Source organism: Melanerpes formicivorus, unplaced genomic scaffold (genome assembly GCF_026170545.1).
Source record: "Melanerpes formicivorus ecotype bairdi unplaced genomic scaffold, bMelFor1.0.p_v2 SCAF_15, whole genome shotgun sequence".
Classification (NCBI taxonomy): domain Eukaryota; kingdom Metazoa; phylum Chordata; class Aves; order Piciformes; family Picidae; genus Melanerpes; species Melanerpes formicivorus.
Window position 1 is genome coordinate 7118338 of NW_027142367.1, and position 24711 is coordinate 7143048.

The window sequence follows — 24711 nt, forward strand, 5'->3', positions numbered from 1 at the left end:
GGCTTTGCCAAGGCTCAGCCAGGCTGCAAACCTCCCCCCACACAGCAAGAGATAAGAGATTCACGCTGGGAAGGGAGAGAGAGGCAGAAAAGGGACGAACTGACTCTGCAACCCATTTATATAGCAGATGCAGGGCTCGTGGGATAAAATAATAAGAGATTACAATTTCCTGTGCCTATCTAGTCCCTTGGAGGGCTTTTCAACTCTGTGGTTAAGACATCCAGTCTTAAACCCACAACACTGTGATTCTGTATACTTACACTTCTCAGACAATTGCTTTTTCCATGTCCTGCAGGAGTGAAAACTGCAGTTCACTTTTGAGGAGATGGTTTTTCCTTTCCAATACAAGCATCTCAAGTTTCCCTTTGCCATTTGCCTTTTGTTCTCACTGATGCCCCCCCATCAATCACGACTATGTGCATGTGAAAATGAAGAACTTTCCCTTAATGATTTTTAGATGAGTGCAGAATGTCAAGAGAGGGCAAACACCAGGTATGAGGGGCTAACCTTCACGGACTCTTTCCCACAGCCTTGTGGCCTACTGTTTTGATGTAAACTTTACTAAGTGCTCCCAAGATGTTCTGCTATAAAAGGCTACTCTGTTGACTAAGCAGCCCTTTATACTGCAGTAGAAGTGGCAGTATCAGGCACATGCACAGGAATCAGACAGAAGGTCATCTGGCAAGTATCTGAGCGTTTCTACACAGGCAGAGAGCCACAGCAGGGCTGAGGAAATTGCTCTTGGGAGAGTTACCAAAACAGTTTTGTTCTGCCCTATGGAACCAAAAGAGAATTTCAATAGCAGGTGTTCCTGGCTCATGTGAGGGCTGCTCTGCTGAAGATCCCAAGGGGCCTACAAGAAAGCTGGGGAGGAACTTGCTAGGGTGCTGGGAAGTGATAGGACTAGGGGGAATGGAGCAAAAATAGAAGTGGGTAGATTCAGGTTGGATGTTAGGAAGTTCTTCACCACAAGTGTGGTGAGACACTGGAACAGGTTGCCCAGGGGGGTGGTAGAAGCCTCATCCCTGGAGGTTTTTAAGGCCAGGCTGGATGTGGGTCTGAGCAACCTAATCTAGTGTGAGGTGTCCCTGCCCATGGCAGGGCGGCTGGAACCAAATGATCCCTGAGGTCCCTTCCAACACTGACAATTCTATGATTCTAAGGGAGGAGATTAGCAATGAGACCTTTCTTCAGCAGCTTCACAAAGCTGAAGTGTCCCCTTTTCAGCAGGAACAGTCATTTGACTAGAAGCAGAGAAAGATGATGTGGGTTTCATCTTAACTGCATGCTTTGTCTGCCTGACCCGGTGCTGTCACGCACAGAGCAGAGCCTGTCAGACCACAAGCAGTGCCAATGACAACCAGCATTTCAGTTGTAAAATCCTTTTTTTTATTGTTACAAATATACATATGAATAAAATCCCTTCAACCTGTAATGTAAGTGGATAGCTGTGAAATTTTCACCCCCTCCCTCAAAAGCCGAGGCGTTTTTACAGATGTCGGAACTATTTGTCTTGTGGAATTACACATTGGAAAGAAGCTAATATGCAGACAGAACTGAGGAAGGCCTCTAGAAAACACCAATATTAATAAAATTCCAATTGCCCTCATTCCAATCAACTATATACATTAATGGATGGACGTGGAAGAAATACCATGATTATACATCATCCAGATCCTGCTCTGTTGTGCTTTTTGACGGTACACAAATGGAAGCGTTGGAGCCTTATGTACAGTAGGAGAACAGGAAGAAAGAGACTCCCTATGGGAGAATGTAAAAACCATACCCAAGCATTTAATATATATAATCTATACAAATTATTTTATTAGTGTGCTCTTTTAATATAATTACAATGTGCAATTGCATACTGCAGGAATATATTTATAGGTAAGTCACGTGCAGATCCGACACATTTACATTCAGCAGTACAACACATTACCTGCTGTACAGTGTATTAGTGTAAGACAAGGTCCAGTTAGTTTGCTTTGCTTCCTGAGTGCCCCTAATGCAGGGCACTCTCGCTAGCTGCTTCAGAGGAATTCAAGTAGAATACACGAGAGAGTCGCTGGTTTTAGCAAAGGCATGGGAAGGAAGGTCTGCGCTGCACAGAACAGAAATCAAGGACCAAATCGATGCCAAGTGAGTGTAAATCACGATTGGAAGATCAGGTTTTTCTGTGTGGAAATGTACCTGTGGTGGAAGAGCAGCTGGGCAGAAGGGCTGTCGATTGCTGTACCCTGATTGTGATAAGAGGCCCTGGTGCTACGAAGCACTCGCACCCACTGCTACACAAAAATAAAATCTTTGTCTGCTTCTTCACCAGAGTCACTCGACTTGCTGCCCTGATGCCCGTCTTTACTTAGGGACCTCTGCTTCACCTCCTGGAACTCGTGAGACTGCTGCCCAGGGCTTCTTTTCGCAGCTGTACAAAACAGAAATAGGTCTTACTAATGATTGTAGGAGAGAGAGGAAGAAAAATGATTACAATGTCATTCGCACACACAGGACCTGCTCTTATTCTCACTGGATTAGTTTGCACTAGTGGGAGCGGCATTGGTCCATCAATTCTTCAAGCCAGAAAAAAGTGAGAGAGAGAGAAGAGAGAGTTTGAGCAAACTTTACCCCACTGTTGGCTGGCAAGCAGGCACAAACTTGAAATATGAAACTCAGTACTTCACTGTGACACAGATAAACATTACAGTTAGAAACAGCCTGCAGACTTCCTTCTCATCACACCACCTCAAAAGCAGAGCAGGATTCTTCTCTCCAGCTGGACTGGATCTCAAATGATGCACTCCTGACTGCTCAGGAGGATATACTCGCTGGGCATCCCTCACACCAGCAGCACGTGTCCTGGTTCCCTAGCAGGGCACATCTATATTTTCCCTTTTGACTCAGCAGCCTTAATCAGGACAGACACTCACCTTGACATTCACATTACCTGAACTGCTGTTCCCTGCCCCATCAGCACTGCTAGGTCTCAGTGTCCTCCCTGTTCCCTGACTGGGGTGAAACCTTGGCTCTAAGCCCAACCTCTTCCAGCTGAGATCATGGGCCCTGCACCTTGCTGCGCTTGGCAGTGGAGGAAGCAGGACATACCCACTTCCCATGATCTAAGTACAAACCACTAATTTTGTCCACCCAGCACTCTAAAAATCTCAGGCCAGGGCTTTCCCCAGACCTACAAGATTTGAAATAAATTGGAAAGATTCCCCCTGCCATCCCTGGAGGTTTTTAAGGCCAGGCTGGATGTGGCTCTGAGCAACCTGATGTAGTGTGAGGTGTCCCTGCCCATGGCAGGGGGTTGGAACTGGATGATCCCTGAGGTCCCTTCCAACCCTAACAATTCCATGATTCTATGAAGATAGCTGTAAACCTTGTTAACATTTCCAGTGAATCAATGGTCTACAATTGGTATGCTAACAAGAGTTATTATACACATCAGTGGGGGTGATATTACACAAGGGCTGATAGCTTTAGAAATCTCCCACTTTGGATTAAAATGAACCTGTAAACACACCATGGCCTTTAAATGTGACATTGCTTCAAGCCATCTCACTTCACCCCCACAAAATTAAATGTTACAGCTATAAGACCTTCTCATTATTTCAGATAAGGACATCTGGCTTTGGCTCACAGCTGTTCTTCTGCCTGTTCACATTTGTGCACATCTCTCTCAACAGGGCACCACTGGCTGTGGTGGCCAGGAAGCAGCACCTCTCCGTCCGTGTGCGCCTCTCATAGCCTCACTGCTGTAAGGTGGCAGTCCTGTCAACAGCTCCAGCTGCAAGAGGGGCTGATGAGCAGCAAGCTCTCATTGATGCATCTCCATGGCTGCTACAAATTGTGGGGTTCTGCCAGGAACATGGAAAATGCAGAGAGGAATCTCAAGGGAGCCAATGCTGCTGAGCTGCTGGGGGAGCCTCAGCAGAGATGTTCTTGTGTGGGGTCAGCACGACTTCCCAAGCAGCACTGGTGAATATCAACAGGCAATAAAATGGGACAGAAAGCTCTGGCCCATTTTCATCTGGCACAGACCTTGTCCAGTCCTGGCTCTATGTTGTGATGAAATCAGAATGGATGCATCCAGTGTGTGTCTTGTGGATGCACATTTGCTACCCAAATCATTTTGATGAGTCCAGGATACTTGTTTCTTTTTCTGTGCCAGCCAAAATATGGGAGAAAACAAGAACCAACAGCTACAGGCTTGCTACATTCTTCTCCCAGGTTTGAAAGTTGGGAAAAAGAGGAAAAGATTTTGAGAAAGGTTTGGAAAGCTATTTAATAGAATTGGAGAGGACTGAAATACCTAAATTCTGTCAAAGAAAGAAAAAAATAAGGCATTTCCACCTTCATAACCACAACTGCTTTTTAAAGAAATGGGTGTCTGGAAATGGCAAGTTGTTCTTGATACTTGCACCACCTACTAATTACATGGCTTTTGTTTGGCCTCCATGCACTCTTCAAACAAAACCCAGAACACATCCTGCAGAAGCCACTATAGTTTCTGGCCTGATAAATCAGGACAGGTAGTTTGCCTCCCAAAACACCTGAAAAAAATACATCAAGCATTTAGGTCCACAAACGGAGAGCAGATCTGAGAGCTTAAGCTTGCCCTGATGAAGCCATGCACAGGTGACCCCTGTAGATCTGTGGCAGTTTTTGAAGCTTACTTCATCAGAGAGGCAGTTTAGGGTGAACTAAAATACAGCAATTTGATCATGGTGAGGAGCAGAGGTTGCAGGTTTGGGCGGACTAAATTTGATTCTACAATATGAAAAAGGAATCAGTCAATACTTTTGAGCTGAGGGTGTTATGAAAGAGATGCATGATGTGTCATAAACAGAAAAACAGTGCTAGATCTAATTATGTAAGATGTTCAGGTACCTCATTAAAATAATGCTGGGGGGGAGGGGGGGGGAAAGTCATTTGAATCATTGCTTAAATGAAGCAGTACAGAGGTAAAGAGGTAAAGCATGTAAACATGAACCATCTGAGAACAGGAGCTTTTATGTTTTAAAGACACAGATTAACTAAACATTTTTATAGTGAAATGAACAAGTTCACTACAAGTCAGAGCTGCTCTTCAGGTGAAGTGTGCAGCACAGTGACAGATTTGGGTTCTTCTAGTCTTGCTTTTTTGGTTGTTGTTTATGCAACTGGAAATCAAAGTACTGCGTCAGAACAAACTGATTTACCCAGTTCTTAAACGGCTTTGTGAGCGATGTACCGAAACTGGCACTAAGAATATTCAAGCTGAAATGTGTTTTGAAGCACTTCAGTGTACGCAACTTATAAAGGAAGGGTCTGTAGGGACACAGAGCAGGGGACAGTGCACCAGCAGCACACCTGCGTGGCAGTGTGGCAGCGTCACCAACACGAGCACTCACAGTTTGCAATGAGCCCTCTTCTGCAGAGGGGCTGCAAGTGCTCTGTGGTCACTGGTGTGGCCACAAAGGAAGAAGGCACACACATACCTTGTCTGGAATTTTTTTCACGCAGTTCTCATGGGGACTAAGAGTCGATTAGCATGCCAGGAAGTTTTTACCTTTCTCAGAATCCCATGGAAAAGCCACACTGTTTTGTGGATTCTTAGCTATTACCATTTCCTATTGATTGTTAGTGCCAGTCACGCAGTACTGTCTTGATGAAAAACAAAAACCTCTAACCAGATGCTGGCTGTGCCTTCCACTGCCCAAGCACATTAGCTTCCTCTTCTGCACTGGTAGAATACTGCCCCGAAGTGGTTTTCACACTGCCAGATTGCTGGGCACAGTCATGAGCTGCTTCTCTTTTTTGCAAATCTCCTGTTTGCTCTAGCAGGAAAGAGGATTTATTTATACCCCTAAGGTGTTCTTTAGGCCCACATGAGGAAAGTAATACAAATAATTCCCTTAACCATCCCATGTAATCAATTATTCAAAGAGCTGTAATCAATATGCCAGATGCTTGCTTCAATTTTGTCTGGATATTTGTGTATGCTGGTAACTGCAGCCTGATCCTACACAGGCACACTGTGTAAAGAGGCACATCTTGAGATTGTCCCACAAAGTACAGTTAAACTCATTAACATGAAGCAATTCTATACTCAAGTATCATCTAATTTGCAGCTTTCTTTCACAGGAGATAGAATTTTACTTACTAACTTGAGCAAATTTGCAGTGATTTACCAGTTGCAGAAATAAATCAAGCATGCTAGCCTGAAAGGTGGCAAAAAGCAAGGACAGAGGAATGACTAAGTGAGGAAGTAGGACAGTAAGAAAGAAAAGGAACAGTGGGAGAAAAAAAAACCAATGACAACTATTATTGATAACATTTGTACAGTGTAGTGTAGCAGCAAATAGAAAACTCTGTGTTTGGCCACATCACCTGTGGAGGTCTAAGGGAGCAAGGAGAGAAGGACAATATCTGACCTCTTTTCTGTAAGGGTTTGCTACCAGAAAACAACGTTAAAAGTAAAGTGATTGTCCCTCTTCTCACATGACAACCACAAACTGCAAACCCTTGTCAAATCTCTGCTGTGTTAGACTGCTGTAACAAAAGGACTGTAGTTACAATCCCATATTCCTTGCTTCTCCGATACGTCCCCTCTCCTGACAGGGAGATAAAACAAGCATGTAGCACAGGAACAGTGAGGATAAGCTCACATTAAAATGCTCCTGGAACAGGTCTCATTTACGTTGTGTTTCTCTGGATACCCAGTAGCAAGTTCTCTCTCATGGTCTGGTGAGAAGCTGGTAAGACTCAAGCATGTGCAGTTACCTGGCAGCAGCTGAGACAGAAGAATAAACAGGTTCTACCATGCCTTACAGCCCTCATAATGCCACAGCCACCAGGAGGCACTTCAGACATTCCGCTGTTTTTTTTCCATGTCCTAAGCCACAGTGCCACACAGACCCCCTGGACCCTCATTGCTTTGCAGATATAGGAGAGGTCCTTGGGTGCATTGTGTCCTGGTACCTCTACATAAGTCTGTGAGATTATGGTGTGGTGGTTCTGCTACCTTTATGGTATAAGAGTATCCCAAGAGCATCACTGAGGAGGCTGAAGTGAAAGTCAAAACCTGTAGACAACTACCCCACATGTGCCCACTACAGCAACAATTTTTCAAGCAGAGCAATGTTCATACTTTAAGGTAGGCTGTTTCTTAAATGGTAGTTTCAGGAGAGAAAGGAATAAGCTTCTCAACATACACCTCTGAATCGTCCCACTTTGGGGATGGCCTTGCCCCTCCTCTCATCTAGAGGAGAATGGTGGTCTTTGCAGGCAGTAGAACAGCAGGATTATCTATCTGCCTTCACTCGTCAGACTCCATCCTACACCATGAAAAACTGCTGGCAGAGTGTGAAAGGGCACTCCTTTTTCTCACAGCTTCAGTGATGGGAATCACCTGGGTGTCTTTCCTGAGGAGAGTCCCAAGAAGGAAGAGGCTCACCTCCAAATTTCAAGCATAGTCATTTGCACCAGCTAACACCACACTGAGCAGCATTTCTGTGACTACTCCACATGCTACCTGAGGAAGGAAGCCTTAGCTCTTTTAAAAGCAATTGTGGGCAAGGAAATGCACCAGCAAAAGCAGAAATCCAGCATGTACATGAAAAGCAGCAAAGACAAGGCATCAGCCTACCAAGCCCTGCTCTGGTACACAGAGACTTAATGCCCAAGGAGGAGGTGAACTCGATCACATGCAGTGATGCCACAGAAAGGAGAAGTACAAACAGTCTGGCTGCAAGGAACAAAGCCATGCCTGCTCCCCTGGATATGTGCTGAACCACAGAGCTGCATTTCACACCACTGTGTGTGACCAATCCCAATACTCAGATTAAATTAAACCATAATATGCACAATGCAAGAGTGCCTTAACTGTTCACATAATTGTTAATACCAAGGGATTAACCTTTCACTTTGTTTGATCAAAGAAAGCAAATACAGGGCACCAACACACAGATGGAGGATATGAGATACACTTCCCTTGTCCTTTTTTCCTCCAAATGAGAATCCCTCCTCCCTTCCAAGTGAAAACAAATCAGGGGCAATGACACACCAAGTTCTAGCAGAAGGCATGCACAGCGGAACAAGAGTTATACCAATACTCCTACCTTCTTGAGAAAAGGATCTGACTGAGGGGCTGCTCTGCCCATCCTTTTCCTTATCAGAAGGAACTTTCTTCAGCACAGGTGGAAGCAGGGCAACTTTTGGGGAACTGGGGCCAGAGGGAGACTCCGGAGCATCCTCTGTGGAGTACCATGAACAAAAGGGTGAGAAGTTATATTTGCACTGTAGATCAGAGAAATGGCGCTGTTACGATGAGCCAAACCTCAGTACAATACACAGGCAAGAAACAGAATCTATGGCAGAAAAAGAAGGATTCAGAAATTCACATTATGCCAAAAGAATGTATGATGGCCCCCAATCCAAGTGAAAGAACTTCAACAGCCAAAGCACAGATCTTAATTCCAGCATTTTTAGTGTGTGCTGCTGCTGCAGCACAAAGAGAAATCTGAGGGGCCCAACTGAGTTTCCTGCAAGCCATAAGTACACAATTTGTGAAGAGAATTATTTTAGATGGATTTTTTGGAACTATCTGTGCTATTTATATTTTTATTGTTCTGAAACATAAGGAACTGATCAATTCAGTTGTCCCATTTCACAGTTATAAGGCCAAAAAAAAATAAAAGAAGGAAAAAGAAAAAGAACCAGGGAGACAAATTTCAAATGTCATAAACAGGAACCAGGGAAACAAATTTCATAAACAGCCTACAGAACTCTGTATTCCAGTAATAAATTGCCAGTGCATTACATGACAGCATCCCCAAAGTTTTTCTAGATAGAAGAAATGTTTTGCCTGCCAGTCTGTGAGGAAATATGGAACTCAAAATTCAAATCAATAGTTTAAACCATCTGGATGTCTTGCTCCTCTAGAAGGTTGACTATGTGTTATGTGCAGCAAGTTAACCACCACGTTTACTGTCCTTGCAGGAAGGCCTTTCCAGTCTTATGTTAGTCTTTCACTGGACAGCAGGGAAGTACAGCTACAATGGATCCTTTAAACTGCTTGTATATTTGCCTCCCAAGGAGTAAACAGTGGCATATGTACACAGCAAAGGAACTAGGAACATAAATTTGTATTGATAGAAGGAAAAAGGAACTCTACTGCATACTTGTACAATGAATTAATCAGTTGCATATTGGAAATGAATAGGAATTCATCTCAATGGTGAGGAAACACCACAAATCTTTTTACTGTCAGCACAGGAAAGTGATCATCTCCCAAATCAACTTGCTCTGAACAGTTCTTGGACCTTCTCCATGCTTTTGATGTGCCTGTGAGGCCAGCTGCTTTGAGAATCTTGGTATCAACAGGGGTGAAGGCAGTGCTTGGCAAACACAGCTCTCTGTTTCTAAACCAAAGCTGTTATGTGCTTTATTCAAGAATCACTTTCAGTCTTTGATAATTTGTGGGCATCTGAGCTCTGTTCCTTTGCTCCCAGATTACTAAGAAAAAATTGCTACCATTAGTTTGGCCACACCACTGGAAACAACAGTGAGAGCAAGAAGGTAAATAGGGATTATAGCTTGGCTTCTTCCTCACGCTGCCTGGGTGTGCTTAGCCAGCAGGTTGCAACAAGTACTAGGATAGAGGTTAGACTGCAAGAGAGACCGTGCTGCTTTTACTGCCACCCCAGGAGCTAGCCTATTAAAAGTAAATATTAATTACTCTCTGTGTTAAACCCACACTATGCTCTCTGCATGAAACAGGATCTGGCAGAAACAGATAGCTCAGGTCTTTCTGACACCTAAGACTTTCAGATAAGACACTGCCTGTTTTCCAGATTAAGCATCACCAAATGAGCCATGGTTTCCTATTGTATTCATCTTTGCTGGCATCTTACCTGACAACTCTCACTCTTATGACCATTTCTAAAATGATCAATGGAATTAAATTTAAAGCCAGATAAAACCTGAAGGTGATTCTGTGTTGAACAACATTCTACCCACTGGAGTGCAAAGACTAAGTAATGCCCAAGTTGCACATTAAGGATAGAGAGAAGGCTGCAATATCTCTCTGCCCCCTCATTCTCCATCTTCCTAAGGTCAACATGACTTCTTTCTAAGGTCAACAGTGAGTATGGACAAAGCCTGGAGGTCTGTGAGCTCTTGCAGATGGGTATGCTCACATTTTTCAGTCATTAGCAATTAAGAAGATGTGTTTGCCACAGCTACTGAGGGAGTCAGTAACTAAGCATTTAATTCTCCTCAAGTGCAGTGGCTGTACTTTGGGAAGAGGGGACTGGGTGATCTGCTGAAGTATTTTCCCACTACTGGAAACCCTGAAGTAGTATCTCAGAAGAAGGTTAGGACAGAGCAAAAGTTTTAGTCAGTCAACTAGCAGTCTTGCAGGGTTATAAAAAGCACAGTTATAACGATGGCAATAAGGAAAGAAACAAAGGCAAAGCAAGGAAAAAGAGTGTGAGAGACTGTCACTTGGTATTTAAAAAACAATAGGCACTTGAGGGGTGAAGAGCAGCCTGCCAGAAAGCCCCCAGAATGTTAACATTTGAGGCCAAGTGTTTAGATAAAATGCAGTTATGAAAATAAAGTTATTTTTGTTAGTGCTACTACAATAGGGCTTTGATGCTGAAGTAGTTTTCTATGCTTGTCCCTTCAATGAATTCCAGCTAACTCCCAACAGCTCTGCTGCTGCTGCTCTTGCTGCTCCTCAGGCTTTACAACTGCAGATGACAGATGAAACTGTTTTAACAAGTTTACTTGAATTAGGGCAGAGGGAGGTGGAAAATAAGGGTGCAAGTTAGGAGTAAGTGATGGAATAACCTGTCCCTCTACATGTAACTGTTCAGGCAGTGGCCACGAGTGTCTCCTCCACAGCACATATAAACAGCAGTCACAAGTACTCAGCTGGGCGTAATGAATGTCCACAAGAGCTTCTCACCAGTACGAGAGGCAGAGCGTGGTTTCTGTGGCACAGTGGGTCGTCCTGCCAGGCTGGGCTTTGTTGACTGCAGCGGGGGCTTTGGGCTGGTTGGTGTATTGGAAGAACTTCTTGCCTTTGCACCAGCTTCTGCCTTTGGTTCAGCTTTTGAGTTTTTTTCTGATGATGTTGAGATGGAGTCCCCTCGATTTGAGGCAAATCGACTCTCTGGAAGGGTCTGCTGGAGTTTAGGCACTAAAATACATAGACATGTGAAATAAAGTTTCCTGCAACACAGATGCTTGTGTGGAAAATACCATCCTTAGCTCCCCTATCACTGCTGCACTGCTGTGTGACCCCTAATGCTTCATTCAAAATCACTGCAAGAAAAGCATCCAAAACCGCTAGTTCTTACTCATGCTAAGCTTCATAATTCAGCTGCTCAGAGGTGATGGCATCTTCCTCTTTTCAATATCTTTGGGGTGATAGCTGGCTAGTCCTTATTCTTCCTTCATATTTCTGGGAGCAGATGGTGCAACCTACCTGCTGAGAAAGCTGCAATGGATCAGTGGAAAATGCAGACTTTGCCTGTTTTGCATTTTGACAGACAAAAGGTTGGGTATCCAAGATCAACAGAGAATCCTGGCCCAGAAAATAAATCCCAAATGTGTGATCAGCAGGCTGCATCTTGTCATTTGTTGCTTTTAGCAAGTGCTAGAGGAGATTCTGAAACTAAGTCGAGATCAAAGTGTTCTTTAGATAATATTTTGACTTCTCTGGTAACGCTGCATATGGATTATGGTTTCCACACCTTAGCAAGTTTATCAACATACAATTTATCCCAAAGAAAGACCAAGGCATTACGAGATAAAGCCACACTGACTTCCAAGCAACACATCAGTTCTCTCTAGCTAAGCAAGCTGGTAGGAAGCTGGCTGGAGCCTAGGCTGCAAACAAGCAGAACACCTGCCCTGCTTTCCTACTCTGCAGCCTTCAGAAGGTTGAAGGTATTTAGCAGGAATAACAACAGCCTTTGAACTTGTGTGGTAGCTTGGGACTTTCAACAATTGTCACATCTTTACTCTCAGAAGAGAATTACAGACTAACTGAAATGCAGACTGGCAGCCTTGGTGCTTGGCAAAGACAAGTGTGTGCTCATAGGTGCTGACTGGACCTACCTACCCTTTATTCCTTTTCAGAAATCCTACTTTTTAGAAAAGCTCTGAACAAAAACATTTCAATGGCAGTGGAAGGGAGAGGAGTGTTGATACAGCTTGTTGCAAGCCAATCTCCAACACATTTGTCCAGACTTTGTAGCTGTTTTTCAGCCCAGGTGGAGTTAAACTCTAGCAAACTAGACAGAGTTGTGCAGTGCTTATCTCTCTGCGAGGGTGTGTGACTGGGAGTTTGTGCCCACATGCATGCAATTTGCTTTCGTGCTGCAAGTGGAAGGGCAAGACATCTTCACCTCTGCATGTGTGCATACACAAAAAGCAGGCAACATCCAGACAGGAAGCAAGGAATAAAGACATGCACACACACCCACCCCCCATCCCCCTCCCCTTATTTTCCTTCTCTCCATCTTTGTAATTTTTCTGTAGCAACCTCCAGCAATTTTCCATTAACTTTCTCTCTTGCCTTCCTAGCCTCAGGCCTGCTAGTATTATTAGAACCCAGTAAGTTAGGATAAATTAACCCAAAACAAAGAGAAATTGTAGTCACAACAGGAAAGAGAAGCCTCAGGGAGCTCTCAAGCAAGAGTGGTAAAGAAAGGACTGACAGCTGGAGGCCAAAAGGAAGGCTCATGAACACTGCAGTGAGGTGGGAGTGAACTGTGTCATATACAGAGACAAGGACCAGAAAAAAAATTGGGGTCAGTCACCCCCAGCTAATCTAATGCCTCAAGCAGCTACTTTAATGCCTCAAGCACAGACTATTCTTCCTCCTCTGATTTCAGTTTGATGGCATCAGCAGACACACAGTACACAAGGCTCTCCTCAAAAGATATGAAGGCTTTAAAAATGCTGTTTTGTCGAGTTCAGTGTGCTCTCAACGCTTTAGAAAGGTATGAAACTTGAAAATTGGTTTCTGAAGTGCTCAACCAAGATTGTTACATCTGGATTTTGATTTCAGCCTTACTTCTGTATGCTTTGGCAACTCTGTGTACCATCCTTGTGGGGCACCTAACCACCACTGTTGAGAAATGAGAGCCGAATTCCCTAGTTCAGTCCATTCCTTTCAGTCCAGTGAATGTGGTATGCACAAACCACCAGAGCTAAATCCCTTTTGAACACTTCACTGGCCAGTCCCAAAAGTCTCCACAGAGACCAGAATTTCATCTTGTTCTGGGAGGAAATACAGTCACTGCCACTTCAGGGCCCAGGACTACAGCTTCATAAGGGCGCAGCAGGATTAGATACAGAGGGGATCGGTGCTCCACTTTGTACACGATGGAGAGCGCATGTGTGCAGTGTCCATGGGCCTCCGTGGCTTTGCAGACAGCCCTGGCTTTGGTCAAGCCAGGTAAACCCTGGGAAGAGCCAGTTGTTCTATTCTTTCTATTCTAAGAGATCACAGTCAAGTTTACTCAAGACAAAGTGTGCAGAGACTACACCTTGCAAATTGATCATATTTAGGTCATCAGATATACTCAGGAGTTTCACTAACTCATAAGCAGACATTTTTGATGGCTCCTGGGTTCAGCTCCAGCTCTGCTGATCCCATTACAGTTCAGCATCCTTCTGAAGGTGCCCCAGGCTCATGTACCAAGCATTTTCCCTCTTGCACATTGTGGACACAAGTAAAAGCTGAGCTGCCAGCTCAGTCCTAGAGCTGACTTCATGAGAAGTGCTGTCCAACAGGACATGAATCATAGAATCATAGAATCAGTAAGGTTGGAAAAGACCTCAAAGATCAAGTCCAACCTGTCACCCAAGACCTCATGACTACTAACCTATGGCATCAAGTGCCACATCCAATCCCCTCTTGAGCACCTCCAGGGATGGTGACTCCACCACCTCCCTGGGCAGCACATTCCAATGACGAATGACTCTCTCAGTGAAGAACTTTCTCCTCACCTCGAGCCTAAACTTCCCCTGGTGCAGCTTGAGACTGTGTCCTCTTGTTCTGGTGCTGATTGCCTGGGAGAAGGGACCAACCCCCTCCTGGCTATAACCTCCCTTCAGGTAGTTTTAGAGAGCAAGAAGGTCTCCCCTGAGCCTCCTCTTCACCAGGCTAAACAACCCCAGCTCCCTCAGCCTCTCCTTGTAGGGCTTGTGCTCGAGGCCTCTCCCCAGCCTCTTTGTCCTTCTCTGGACACATTCAAGAGTCTCAATGTCCTTCCTAAATTGAGAGGCCCAGAACTGAACACAGTACTCAAGGTGTGGCCTAACCAGAAGTTGGCTTGTTTCTAATCCTTTTCATGTAAACTCCTATTTTGCTTAAGTGACTGTGGGCACACAATCTGGAGAGGGAAGTGAGATGCTTGAGATTAGACATTTTGCATTTTCTAGAAAGAATTTGTACCAGGGCAATCAGAGCTTTACCTGTACCACTTTCATCCACTCGTTCTGAGCTCAGTGCCGCGTCAAAAGACTCTCTGGAAGTTGTGTCATTCCCAAGTTTCTGAAAGAGTAAGAAAAGCTCTCATATTAATAATACATCTGTAATTAATAAAATTCAATGGTTCTCTTAGGGGGGAAAAAAAAAAAAGCTGTCATTTGGAAGGCATTAGGCAGAGAAAGCAGTGATAGTAATAGATGGTGGATTCTCCCTTGTCATTTCTCTTTCAATTCTTGGAGAGCTACACTGGAAGAAAATGATGCTGATTTGTAACTAATACTGACATGTCTAGCAAAGCTGCAATGACACCTCCCTCCTACATGGCAGGTCTCCTAAGGTAACAGAACTTGAAACTGAAGGTGCTAGTTAGAAATAGTCTTTCCTCCAAAGACCTCTATATTTAAAAGTAGGTTTAAAAGTCTTTTGCTGAAGATCTAGATTTTGAATATGACTGCCAACTTGTTCTTATGCTCTTCCACATGCAAAAATAACATACTTTGAATAAACATGCAACTACAGAAGCAGCAGTACTCATTTTTACAGGATTCCTCTAAAAAACCCAGAGCTTACTTATTGAAAGGTGTTTAAAACTACCCATCACAAGCACATGTAGGATGCTCAGCCCCCCTAGAGAAAGGGGGCACTGATATTGTTGCTAAGTCTTCTTCTGTTCTCAAAAGTATCTTTTGTAACATCTTGGCCTGCAAAAACTTCTGTCAAATCACAGTTCTAGTCTAAGTGAGCTCCAAATCTGTGTATTCACCAGGAGAAGCTTAGATACATAGCCAGTGTGCTTGTGAAAGAACCAGCTTCCATTTACTGTCTTATCTGCTACCAAAGCTCAAGCAGAAGGATAAACAGGAGGATTAAGTACATAGAAATTAAGTGCAGGATATACTGTGACAGCAAGCCTTACACAGGCAAGACTGGGGGGGGGGAATACTTTTTTTGAAATTAAAAAGGTGGGGATAGACTTTTGCAGGCATCTTCAATCTTATCTTGAACTGCTATTTCAAGACGGTGTGGCAAATGACTTAAAGCGAAAGATTTTTGCTGATGATCACTGCACTGGGTTGTGCACTCGTGCATAAATCATGCTGACACGTTGAGGACGCTGCTACTACTGCTCCAGCACCGATGCTGCATGGCTGATGCTGACTGTCCCACTCAGAAATCTCCAACACGTGCCATGTAGCTCACACCAGACACAATCATTGCCCTTTGGAGTTTACAGCCTGAAGGACTGGTGGTTGCAGCATGCAGATAAAAACTGGACAACGGGAGATGTAGGAAGGACGAGAATGGTTGCACACACCGATTACAGAAAAAAGCTGAGTGAAAATAGTATTTTAAATATAAACCTAAAGGAATGTTCTCTAAATATCCACACTAGCCAAGTGTCCTTCCCCTGTGGTGGGAATCCAACACTGGTATTTCAAGAGAAGCAGATTGTGGGGAGTGATGCAGAAAACAACACGGTTGGCCTTACAGATTTGCTGATATAATCTCTGTTTCACTCATGTAATCTCACAGCTCCTAAAACAAAGGAAGGGATGGAGATGCTGAGTGCCTACCACACCTGTGTAAAACCTGGCAGGGTAATCTCTTCATTAAGTACAGGTGTGCACTTATAATGCCACACTGCAATGAGGAGGATGCTATTAGAACCACCACTAAATTTCTTGTACTGCAAAGCTACCGTGATACTGACATAACTATTTCCTCTAAGGGATTATATTGCTGTAGGTTTTAAGTATAAAATCATCTGCATGTCAAAAACCACATGTAAGCCAAACACCAAAGCCTTATGGTCAGGAGCACTCTGGAAATGCCATGACTTGTAGGAGCAGAATGGTGTTCATACAGACAAAACAACATTGTCTCCAGAGCTAGCAGGAACATGATGCTTTGCGCCATTAGCTGAAACTCAGTTTTAATTCCTTTTTCTTGGCTCTCACTGATAGTTTGGCTATATTCTCACTTCTGCACCTCCTAAAGTCACATGTTTCTTTGTAAGACCGTCTTGGCTACATATTTTTGAAGGGAATACCACCCTTTGGGATTTTTCTTCCATACCTTGGGAAAAAAACACCCAAACTTTTGAGGACTGAATTTACCAAGAATTTCTTCATGAACTTTCATCAAAATACCTGTTTTCCTGGGTAAACATGGAAGAGATCATTAAGGTTGGAAAAGACTTTTAAGATCATCAAGCCCAACTATCAACCCAACATCACCATGCCCATTAAACCATGCCCCATAGTGTCATGTCTACATGTTTTTTGAATGCCCCCAGGGATGGTGACTTCACCACTTCCCTGGGCAGCCTGTTCCAATGCTTAATTACTCTTTCAGTAAAGAAATTTTTCCTAATACAGAAGTTATTTACTGAAGCTAAATGCTAAGAGAGCTGTAGGACAATACAAAAACTACATTTCACTGTAAGTCCTCCCTTCCTCCCTAGTTATGAGACTACTAAGGAAATACAACCATGTACAGAGACAAGTACAAAAGCCAGTGCTGGCATCTATTAGTGTAGAACTTAAAGTTACAACCAGGATGTTATCATGTTTGGTCACCTGCTGCACACACATTACAAACTGCTTATGGACCTGAGACAGCACTAAACTCTTGCTGCAAAAAAAGGTACTCTAAGAAGCTGTCAATGATGTCAGAAAACTGCAGGTGAATGTATCCTGTAGATAAATAATGACTAGGCTCTACTTTTAGAAGGAATTCATGAACGTTTGGGAAATACTGCAGAGCTGGGTGGCACTGAAAGTGAATAAATAGGAGGGGCTACACTACCAATGCTTACAGATAAGTAAAGGGTTGGTGTCAGGAGGATGGGGCCAGTCTTTTTACAGTCGTGCCCAGTGGCGGGACAAGAGGTAACAGACACAAACTTGAACATAGGAAGTTCCACCTAACATGAGGAGGAACTTTGTTACTTTGAGGGTGGTGGAGCACTGGAGTGGTGGTGAATGGTGTCACATCCAGCTGGCGGCCAGTCAGTAGTGGAGTCCCCCAGGGATCAGTGCTGGGCCCCATCCTCTTTAACATCTTTATTGATGATCAGGATGAGGGCATTGAGTCCATCATCAGTAAATTTGCTGATGACACCAAGCTGGGGGCAGGAGTTGATCTGCTGGAGGGTAGGAGAGGCTCTGCAGAGGGACCTCGACAGGCTGGACAGATGGGCAGAGTCCAACGGCATGAGATTTAACGCATCCAAGTGCCGGGTTCTGCACATTGGCCACAACAACCCCATGCAGTGCTACAGGCTGGGGTCAGGGTGGCTGGAGAGCAGCCAGGCAGAGAGGGACCTGGGGGTGCTGGTTGATGGTAGGCTGAACATGAGCCTGCAGTGTGCCCAGGCAGCCAGGAGGGCCAATGGCATCCTGGCCTGCATCAAGAACAGTGTGGCCAGCAGGAGCAGGGAGGTCATTCTGCCCCTGTACACTGCACTGGTTAGGCCACACCTCGAGTACTGTGTCCAGTTCTGGGCCCCTCAGTTTAGGAAGGATGTTGACTTGCTGGAGCGTGTCCAGAGAAGGGCAACAAAGTTGGTGAGGGGCTTGGAGCACAAGCCCTATGAGGAGAGGTTGAGGGAGCTGGGGTTGCTTAGCCTGGAGAGGAGGAGACTCAGAGGTGACCTTATTGCTCTCTACAACTACCTGAAGGGGGGTTGTAAACAGGCAGAGGTTTGTCTCTTCTCCCAGGCAGCCAGTACCAGAACAAGAGGACACAGTCTCAGGCTGCGCCAGGGGAAGTTCAGGCTGGAGGTCAGGAAGAAGTTTTACACAGAGAGAGTGATTGCCCATTGGAATGGACTGCCTGGGAAGGTGGTGGAATCGCCATCACTGGAGGTGTTCAGGAGGAGACTTGACAGGGTGCTTGGTTGCATGGTTTAGTTGATTAGGTGGTGTTGGATGATAGGTTGGATGCGATGATCTTGAAGGTCTCTTCCAACCTGGTCTGGTCTATTCTATTCTATTCTATTCTATTCTATTCTATTCTATTCTATTCTATTCTATTCTATTCTATTCTATTCTAATATTCATATTATACTGAACAGGCTGCCCAGAGAGGAGGTGGCGTCCTCTCCTCTGGAGACTTTCAAAACCCACCTGGATGCTGTCCAGTGCAAAATGCTCTAGGACGACCCTGCTCTGGCAGCGAGGTTGGACTAGACAGCTCCAGAGGTCCCTGCCAAAATCTATCATTCTGTGGTTCTGTTATGGATCATCTTGGTGTGCTCACAGGTATTTAAAAACGTAATCTGCAAACACTAGATGGAGCTAAAAGATCTTTTTCTGTATGCCTGGAGGCAACACTGATTTGCAAACACTCCCCTTTACCATTAATGCAAATTTGCACATTGAGTTCTAAGCAAAAGAAAACAAAAAAAGGCTTTACCATCTTTCCATCTACTGTGCACCTGCTCGGCACTTGTATCTGTAACAAGACTGTGGTAGGGTATGAATGAAATAGTAAATTCCTTCTGGCTTTGTTGTCATGTAAAATAGCTCAGAATATAAGCAGCCATCTGTACCTTGGAGGAAAACAAAATTTTCTGTCATACTGGAATTCTGATAGATGTGAAGATATTAGGGAAGTTCAGGTCATGCTCATCCTGAACAACGTAACAGCAGCGGGATGCTTATCTTCTGTAGCTCAACCGCCAGGATACTGTATGATTTTTCACCTTCATGAATATCATGAATAAAAGTGCAAAAACTTAAATTATTCAATATTACAAATCTATGATGCAGCATGTGACAAATTCTCCTGAGCAGCAGTTAAATTTTATGTGGTCTGGGCAACCCTAAGAATGCATAATTCAGTGGCCTGCTGTGTGCAGATTCTCATTTCAATTCACTTTTCTTGCCACTCTTTAAAAAAAAAAAAGTCATTCTACTTTTGCACTCCATAAATATATATTCTTATAAAATCAAATGAAAAATAAGCTAAACAATGTTATTTTTCTTTAAAATTAAACCTGGAGGGAGAGGGGTAACCCTTCCAACAAGGATACAAGTGAAGGATGGGAAATAAAATACCAGGAAAAGGCAACAACTGTTCTTTTTGATGGACGAAATGAATGTTTTCAAGGAATGCTGTAAAACCCTTATCAATTGAAGAGGACTTTTACTCTCTCCACATTAAAAAGAATGAAAATAGAATTACACACGCTACTATATTCTGCTCACTCACATCATTCCAGATCTGATTAGTTTCAGATGGCAAGAGTTAAGAACTGGACAAGCACCAGGCATACATAATTTCTGCAGCTGAAAAATATATAATCTGGAGTGTCTTGGTATTTTACGAGTTTCAGGTAGAGCATAACACTCATTTAAAATCATATGGCATTTACTTGAGAAGCTGGTGGTTTAGAATCACAGAATGGATTGGAAGAGACCTTAGAGATCATCTATGCCTTGCCATGGGTGGGGATACCTCTCAGCTAGATTTGGATGCTCAGGACCTCCACAACCTCCTTGAGGAACCTATTCCAGAGTCTCACCACACTTGTACTGAAGAGCTTCATCCTAAGATTCAGTCTAAACCTACTCTCCCTCAGCTTAAAACCATTCCCTCTCGTCCTGTCAATAGACACCCTTACAAAAAGTCCCTCTCCAGCCTTCCTGTAGGATCCTTTCAGGTACTGGAAGGCAGCTATAAGGTGGTTTCCCTTGGAGTCTTCTCTAGTCCGAACAACCCCAGCTTCCTCAGCTGATCCTCATAGCAAAGGTGTTCTAGCCCTCAGATCATCCTTGTAGCCTTCCTCTGAACTTGCTCCAACAACTGTGTCTTTCTTATGATGGGGACACCGGACCTGGATGCAGTATTTGAGGTACAAATCAATGAAATTCAGTGAGAAAGATGGGAATTGAGCATTTCTTTAGAAAATTCATTTTAATGCTAAGGATCCCTTTTAATGAGCCATCAACTCCTGTGCTACTTTGAATCTGCTTATTACAAGACTCCACAGTCTGCAGGGATGGTTCAGACATCATGGCAAGCACTGTAAGACTATGAAGAAAGGTGAAAATGAACTTTGGGTGCCTTGCTTGGTCAGAGTAATACAGTTCTGCAACTTGTTAAAGGAAGATGAGCTGTGCTGTAAGGCAACATCTCCCAGATCACAGGGGATAATGGGGAGTGCCCTGCATGTTGAAAAGGAAGAGAGAAGGGAAAAAAAGGCTGTAGATTAGATGATTTTAGAATGTGCCAATAGCAGGTAGGAGCAAGCAGGGGATGATAATGGGAAAGTTCAATGAGAAATGAGCATCAGGTAAAAAAAGTTGGCACAAAATGCTTTGGGGCAACACAAGGATATTCCATGTCTGCAAAGTGGAGCAGGTTCCTGCACAACATCAGCACTTTACAGAGAAGAAAATTAGAGAGGGAAGGGAACCTGGACAGATAATTATGAATAGATTTTAATTTTTTTTAACATATGCTTATTTTGTTTTAGTGCTAGTGTTTGCAATACAGAAATCAAAGGCATAAAAATAATTAGGTGTGGTACAAAAGGACATAAAAAGGCAAATAGCTGTCAACGGTGTCTAGAAGCCAGAATTGGTTCTCTGCGTAGAATATATAATCCAAAATACATCTCTCCATTTATCTACATCACCTTCCACAAGAGTAGAGTACAGATAGCTGCCATGGCAGTTAACTCTGCTGGACACCTGAGGTACCAGTGTGCAGAGGGCACACAGTAAGAAGTCTGCTTTAGCTTTTGTGAAACATACATCCATTAGGCATGAACACACGTCACAGAGTGGAGACACCCACCTTCTGCTTACCAGTCACCCCAAAATTACTCTGCCACACATGCAAACAACTATGTGTTCGCTTCTGTACTTGTGATGCCTTGACATCAAGTACAAGAGCTGGCATCACCTCCTCTACAAGTGGAGAGAAAATGTAAGTGTTAAGGGTGCACCTCCTGCTCCACATGTGTAGCCTAGTCCTTGGCCAGGGTACGCATATTCAACCACCACAGCAGAGAGGAGAAACACCATAATTCCTGGCAAAAAATCCCAGCCACCAGCCCTTGTAGACCCAACCCACTTCCCCTGAGCTCTTGCTCAGTTATTCAACAAGTCAAGAGAAATCAAATTGCCTTCACCTTCTGAGCAGAGGCTGCTCTCTTCTCCTGCTTGGCTTTCATTTCTGCGAGAAGTCCACTGCCCATCACCTGCACGCCGTACCTCCGGCCTCCCTGTGGGCTTCCTTTGCTGTCAGCCCTCTCAGTTTTTGCTGCATCGTCTGACTGTGCCTCCTCCAGTGAGTCTGGTGTCTTTAATTCCTCAGAGCGCTCTGTACCACCATTCTGCTCTGCAGGCTTTACCTCCTTCTTGCTTGTGTCCACAGCTGGACTTTTTGCAGCAACTTTGGGTGAGGAGGGCTCCTCTGCCACCGTTACAGTCTGGGGGCGTTCAGATTTGGATCCTCTTGATTTAATTAAGTTAAGGAAGCCACTCTTCCTTGAGTCTCTTTTCTTCTTCTCATCCCCTGCTTCACTGGGCTCACTGCTGTCTGAACTTTTAGTTGATGGTCTCCTAATAGAAGACACAGACATTTTAAACTCTTCTGCACTCCCCTCCTCCCTCACTTTTAAATAGTACCAAATGACTTCTACTGGGCAAAGGCAATCCTTTGTACAGTCCATATGTTGCCCTACGCCCAGTTATTACTAGCATCCCTAAATTAAAAACTGGACAATTAACATTGATCATGCTGTCTTGAGGCCTTTCACAGGATGCAATGAAGAGAAGCAGACATTTCATCTGCACTAGGCACCTGTCTGCTTGCAAGAGCAGACAGTTCTGCCCAAGCTTTCAATGTGCATATAGGGCAAAGGAGGACAACTAAGTTGGTGAAGAGGCTAGATGCAAGTCTTATGGAGGGGTGGCTTAGGGAAGTGGTGGTGTTTAGCCTGAAGAAAACAAGGCTTTGGGGAGAACTTATTACTCTCTGGAACTTCCTGAAGGGAGGCTGTAGTGAGGTGGGGGTCTTCTCCTAAGTAACAAGTAATAGGACTAGAGCAAATGGCTTCAAGTTGTGCCAGAGAAGGTTTACGTTGGACATGAGGGAAAATTTCTGCACTGAAAGGGTGGTCAAGAGTTGGAACAGTCTGCACAGGGAAGTGGTTGGGTCACCAGCCCCAGAGGTGTTTTGTTTAATGTGTAGATGTGGTGCTTAGGCACATGGTTTAGTGCTGGAGTTGGCTATGTCTTTTAACCTGGCAAATCTATTTTTCAAAGCTACAGTAATTTTACCACTGCACATAGTACATCACACATGGCTTCACATGTCACTGCAGATATTTGTAACTCACAGTGACTTTAAAACATTTGCTTTTCCTGCCACAGCCATCTACCAGTTAGCACCTCCCATCTTCCTTAATGGATGTCACATACATCACAGAAGGGGTCATTCCAAGTTCTCTGGAAATCACCCTAACTTTCTCACTTATTTACGTAAGTATTTGTGGATGCCTGTGCACAAACATGCATGAATGCAAGAACATCCAGATGCATGGTTCTGTAAATCTACAACCAGCTACAGAGCAACTGTATAAGCTATATAACCTTCATACAAAGCTGAAGGAGACATATCTTTTAGATGAAGGTATTGCCTAAATCTGAAATACTACAAACTGGTGAAACACATCTTTAATGTATTTCTAAACCAAGGTAAATGTACTGTCATTTATCAAAATACTGTGCCCAACAGCAGTCCTTACTAGACAGAGTCACCTGTGTCCACTACTAGCACTGGAGAGGAGATCCTCAACCGATACACAGTTCTGGTTCAGCTTTAATGAGCTTCAGAGTAAAACAAAGTTAACTGAATTAAGAAAATACACATTAGTCAGTACTTGCTCCACCTCCATTACATATGAGACCAATTTATTTCAAAGTAGTCATTTCTAACAGAGGGTAATTGAAATCACAATGTCTTGACTACTAAGGTATTTTCTGACTTTGATAACAATAACCCTTGACCAGAGGTTATATACAAGTTAGAAGTGCTACCTGTCCAGCTATCAGGATGGATTTTATTTTAAAATGTAACTTAAAGAATAATTAAATTTGAACTTACTTTGAATCCATTTTTGTCACTTTCTTTGTGAAAAATTCATCCACTCCTTCATCCACTCTCCCCATGAGGCCGTTCTGATCCCCTTCTGGAGGCACTCCAGCAGACACCTGAGAGAAGAAAAATCCTCTCTGGTATATAATAATCCCAGCATACTTGTTTCAATTATAACATTAAGAGTTAAGACTTCATAAAAATTGTGTGTGCCAACCAAACCTCAGTGCAGACAATGGAATCACCACTGCAATTCTCCCTTTAGTCAGGCCAGTCGATACCATTGTGTCAAACACAAAGTAACCCAAAACACCAGTGACATGAGACCAGGAATCAAACCCCTTGAGCTTCTGAGACTACAGCATTAGTTCAGCTAGAAAATTTGAAAAGCAGCTAAGGAAAATTTAAATCCCAATCAAGTGGTGACCTGAAAAGAAAGTATTTTCAATGCTAGTTGTCTCCCTATTGAGAGAAGAACATATGCTCTGGATTTTGGATTTAGAGATTTAGAAACAGTTCCATCAGGCTAACAGAGCCTGAGTTTATAATTCATTCAGTCCAGAACTTCCAAGGCCAGAGACTCTAAATACAGAATCAGGTGTTTCATTTTTGGAACCAAACACAGATTTTCACTGAGTGTCTGAAAATGGAAAACCTGCTCCCTTTCTTTGGTTTCAATGGCCACATTTTTAGTGTGGGTGAATTGAGGCATCTAAACCAGGCTGATTTAGTAATACCTGCCAACCACAAAAGCCCTGTGAAGATTAGCTGGTGACTCTGAAGCTTCCTGGGAGGATATTTCATGTTGTCTGGCGCATATGGCTTTGATGTGAAAAAGCTCTATTACCAGTAGAGAGACTTGCTTCAATTTGAATGCTGTTTGGAAACCTTTTAGATGACTACAGAGGACTCCACAAGACCCAACACAGTTGTATTCTTGGTAGCGCTAACGACCAGGAATCAGTCTGCCACAAAATAGCAGGGTTTGTAATGTGAGACAATTTAAATTAAAGCATCTCCTAGCTGCCACCATAACTCAGTAACCCCAGCTTCCCTTTTCAGCTGGAATACACACTCTTTTCTATGCCTCTGAGGAGAAAAATACT

At 43.7% G+C, this 24711-nt stretch overlaps 1 protein-coding gene across 2 annotated transcripts in view; it reads right to left on the reverse strand.

Moving 5' to 3' along the window:
• Positions 1–1359: 1359 nt before the first annotated feature.
• CARMIL1 (capping protein regulator and myosin 1 linker 1) overlaps positions 1360–24711 on the reverse strand; it is a 223183-nt gene continuing 199831 nt past the window's right edge. For both annotated transcript variants that reach the window (XM_068147531.1, XM_068147530.1), the window contains 6 exons: positions 23615–23721; positions 21636–22068; positions 14476–14554; positions 10952–11185; positions 8100–8234; positions 1360–2422 (listed from right to left, as the gene is read on the reverse strand). In XM_068147531.1, the coding sequence (XP_068003632.1) occupies positions 2286–2422; positions 8100–8234; positions 10952–11185; positions 14476–14554; positions 21636–22068; positions 23615–23721 (1125 nt within the window). In that variant the 3' untranslated portion in view covers positions 1360–2285. The remainder of the gene's footprint in view (positions 2423–8099; positions 8235–10951; positions 11186–14475; positions 14555–21635; positions 22069–23614; positions 23722–24711) is intronic.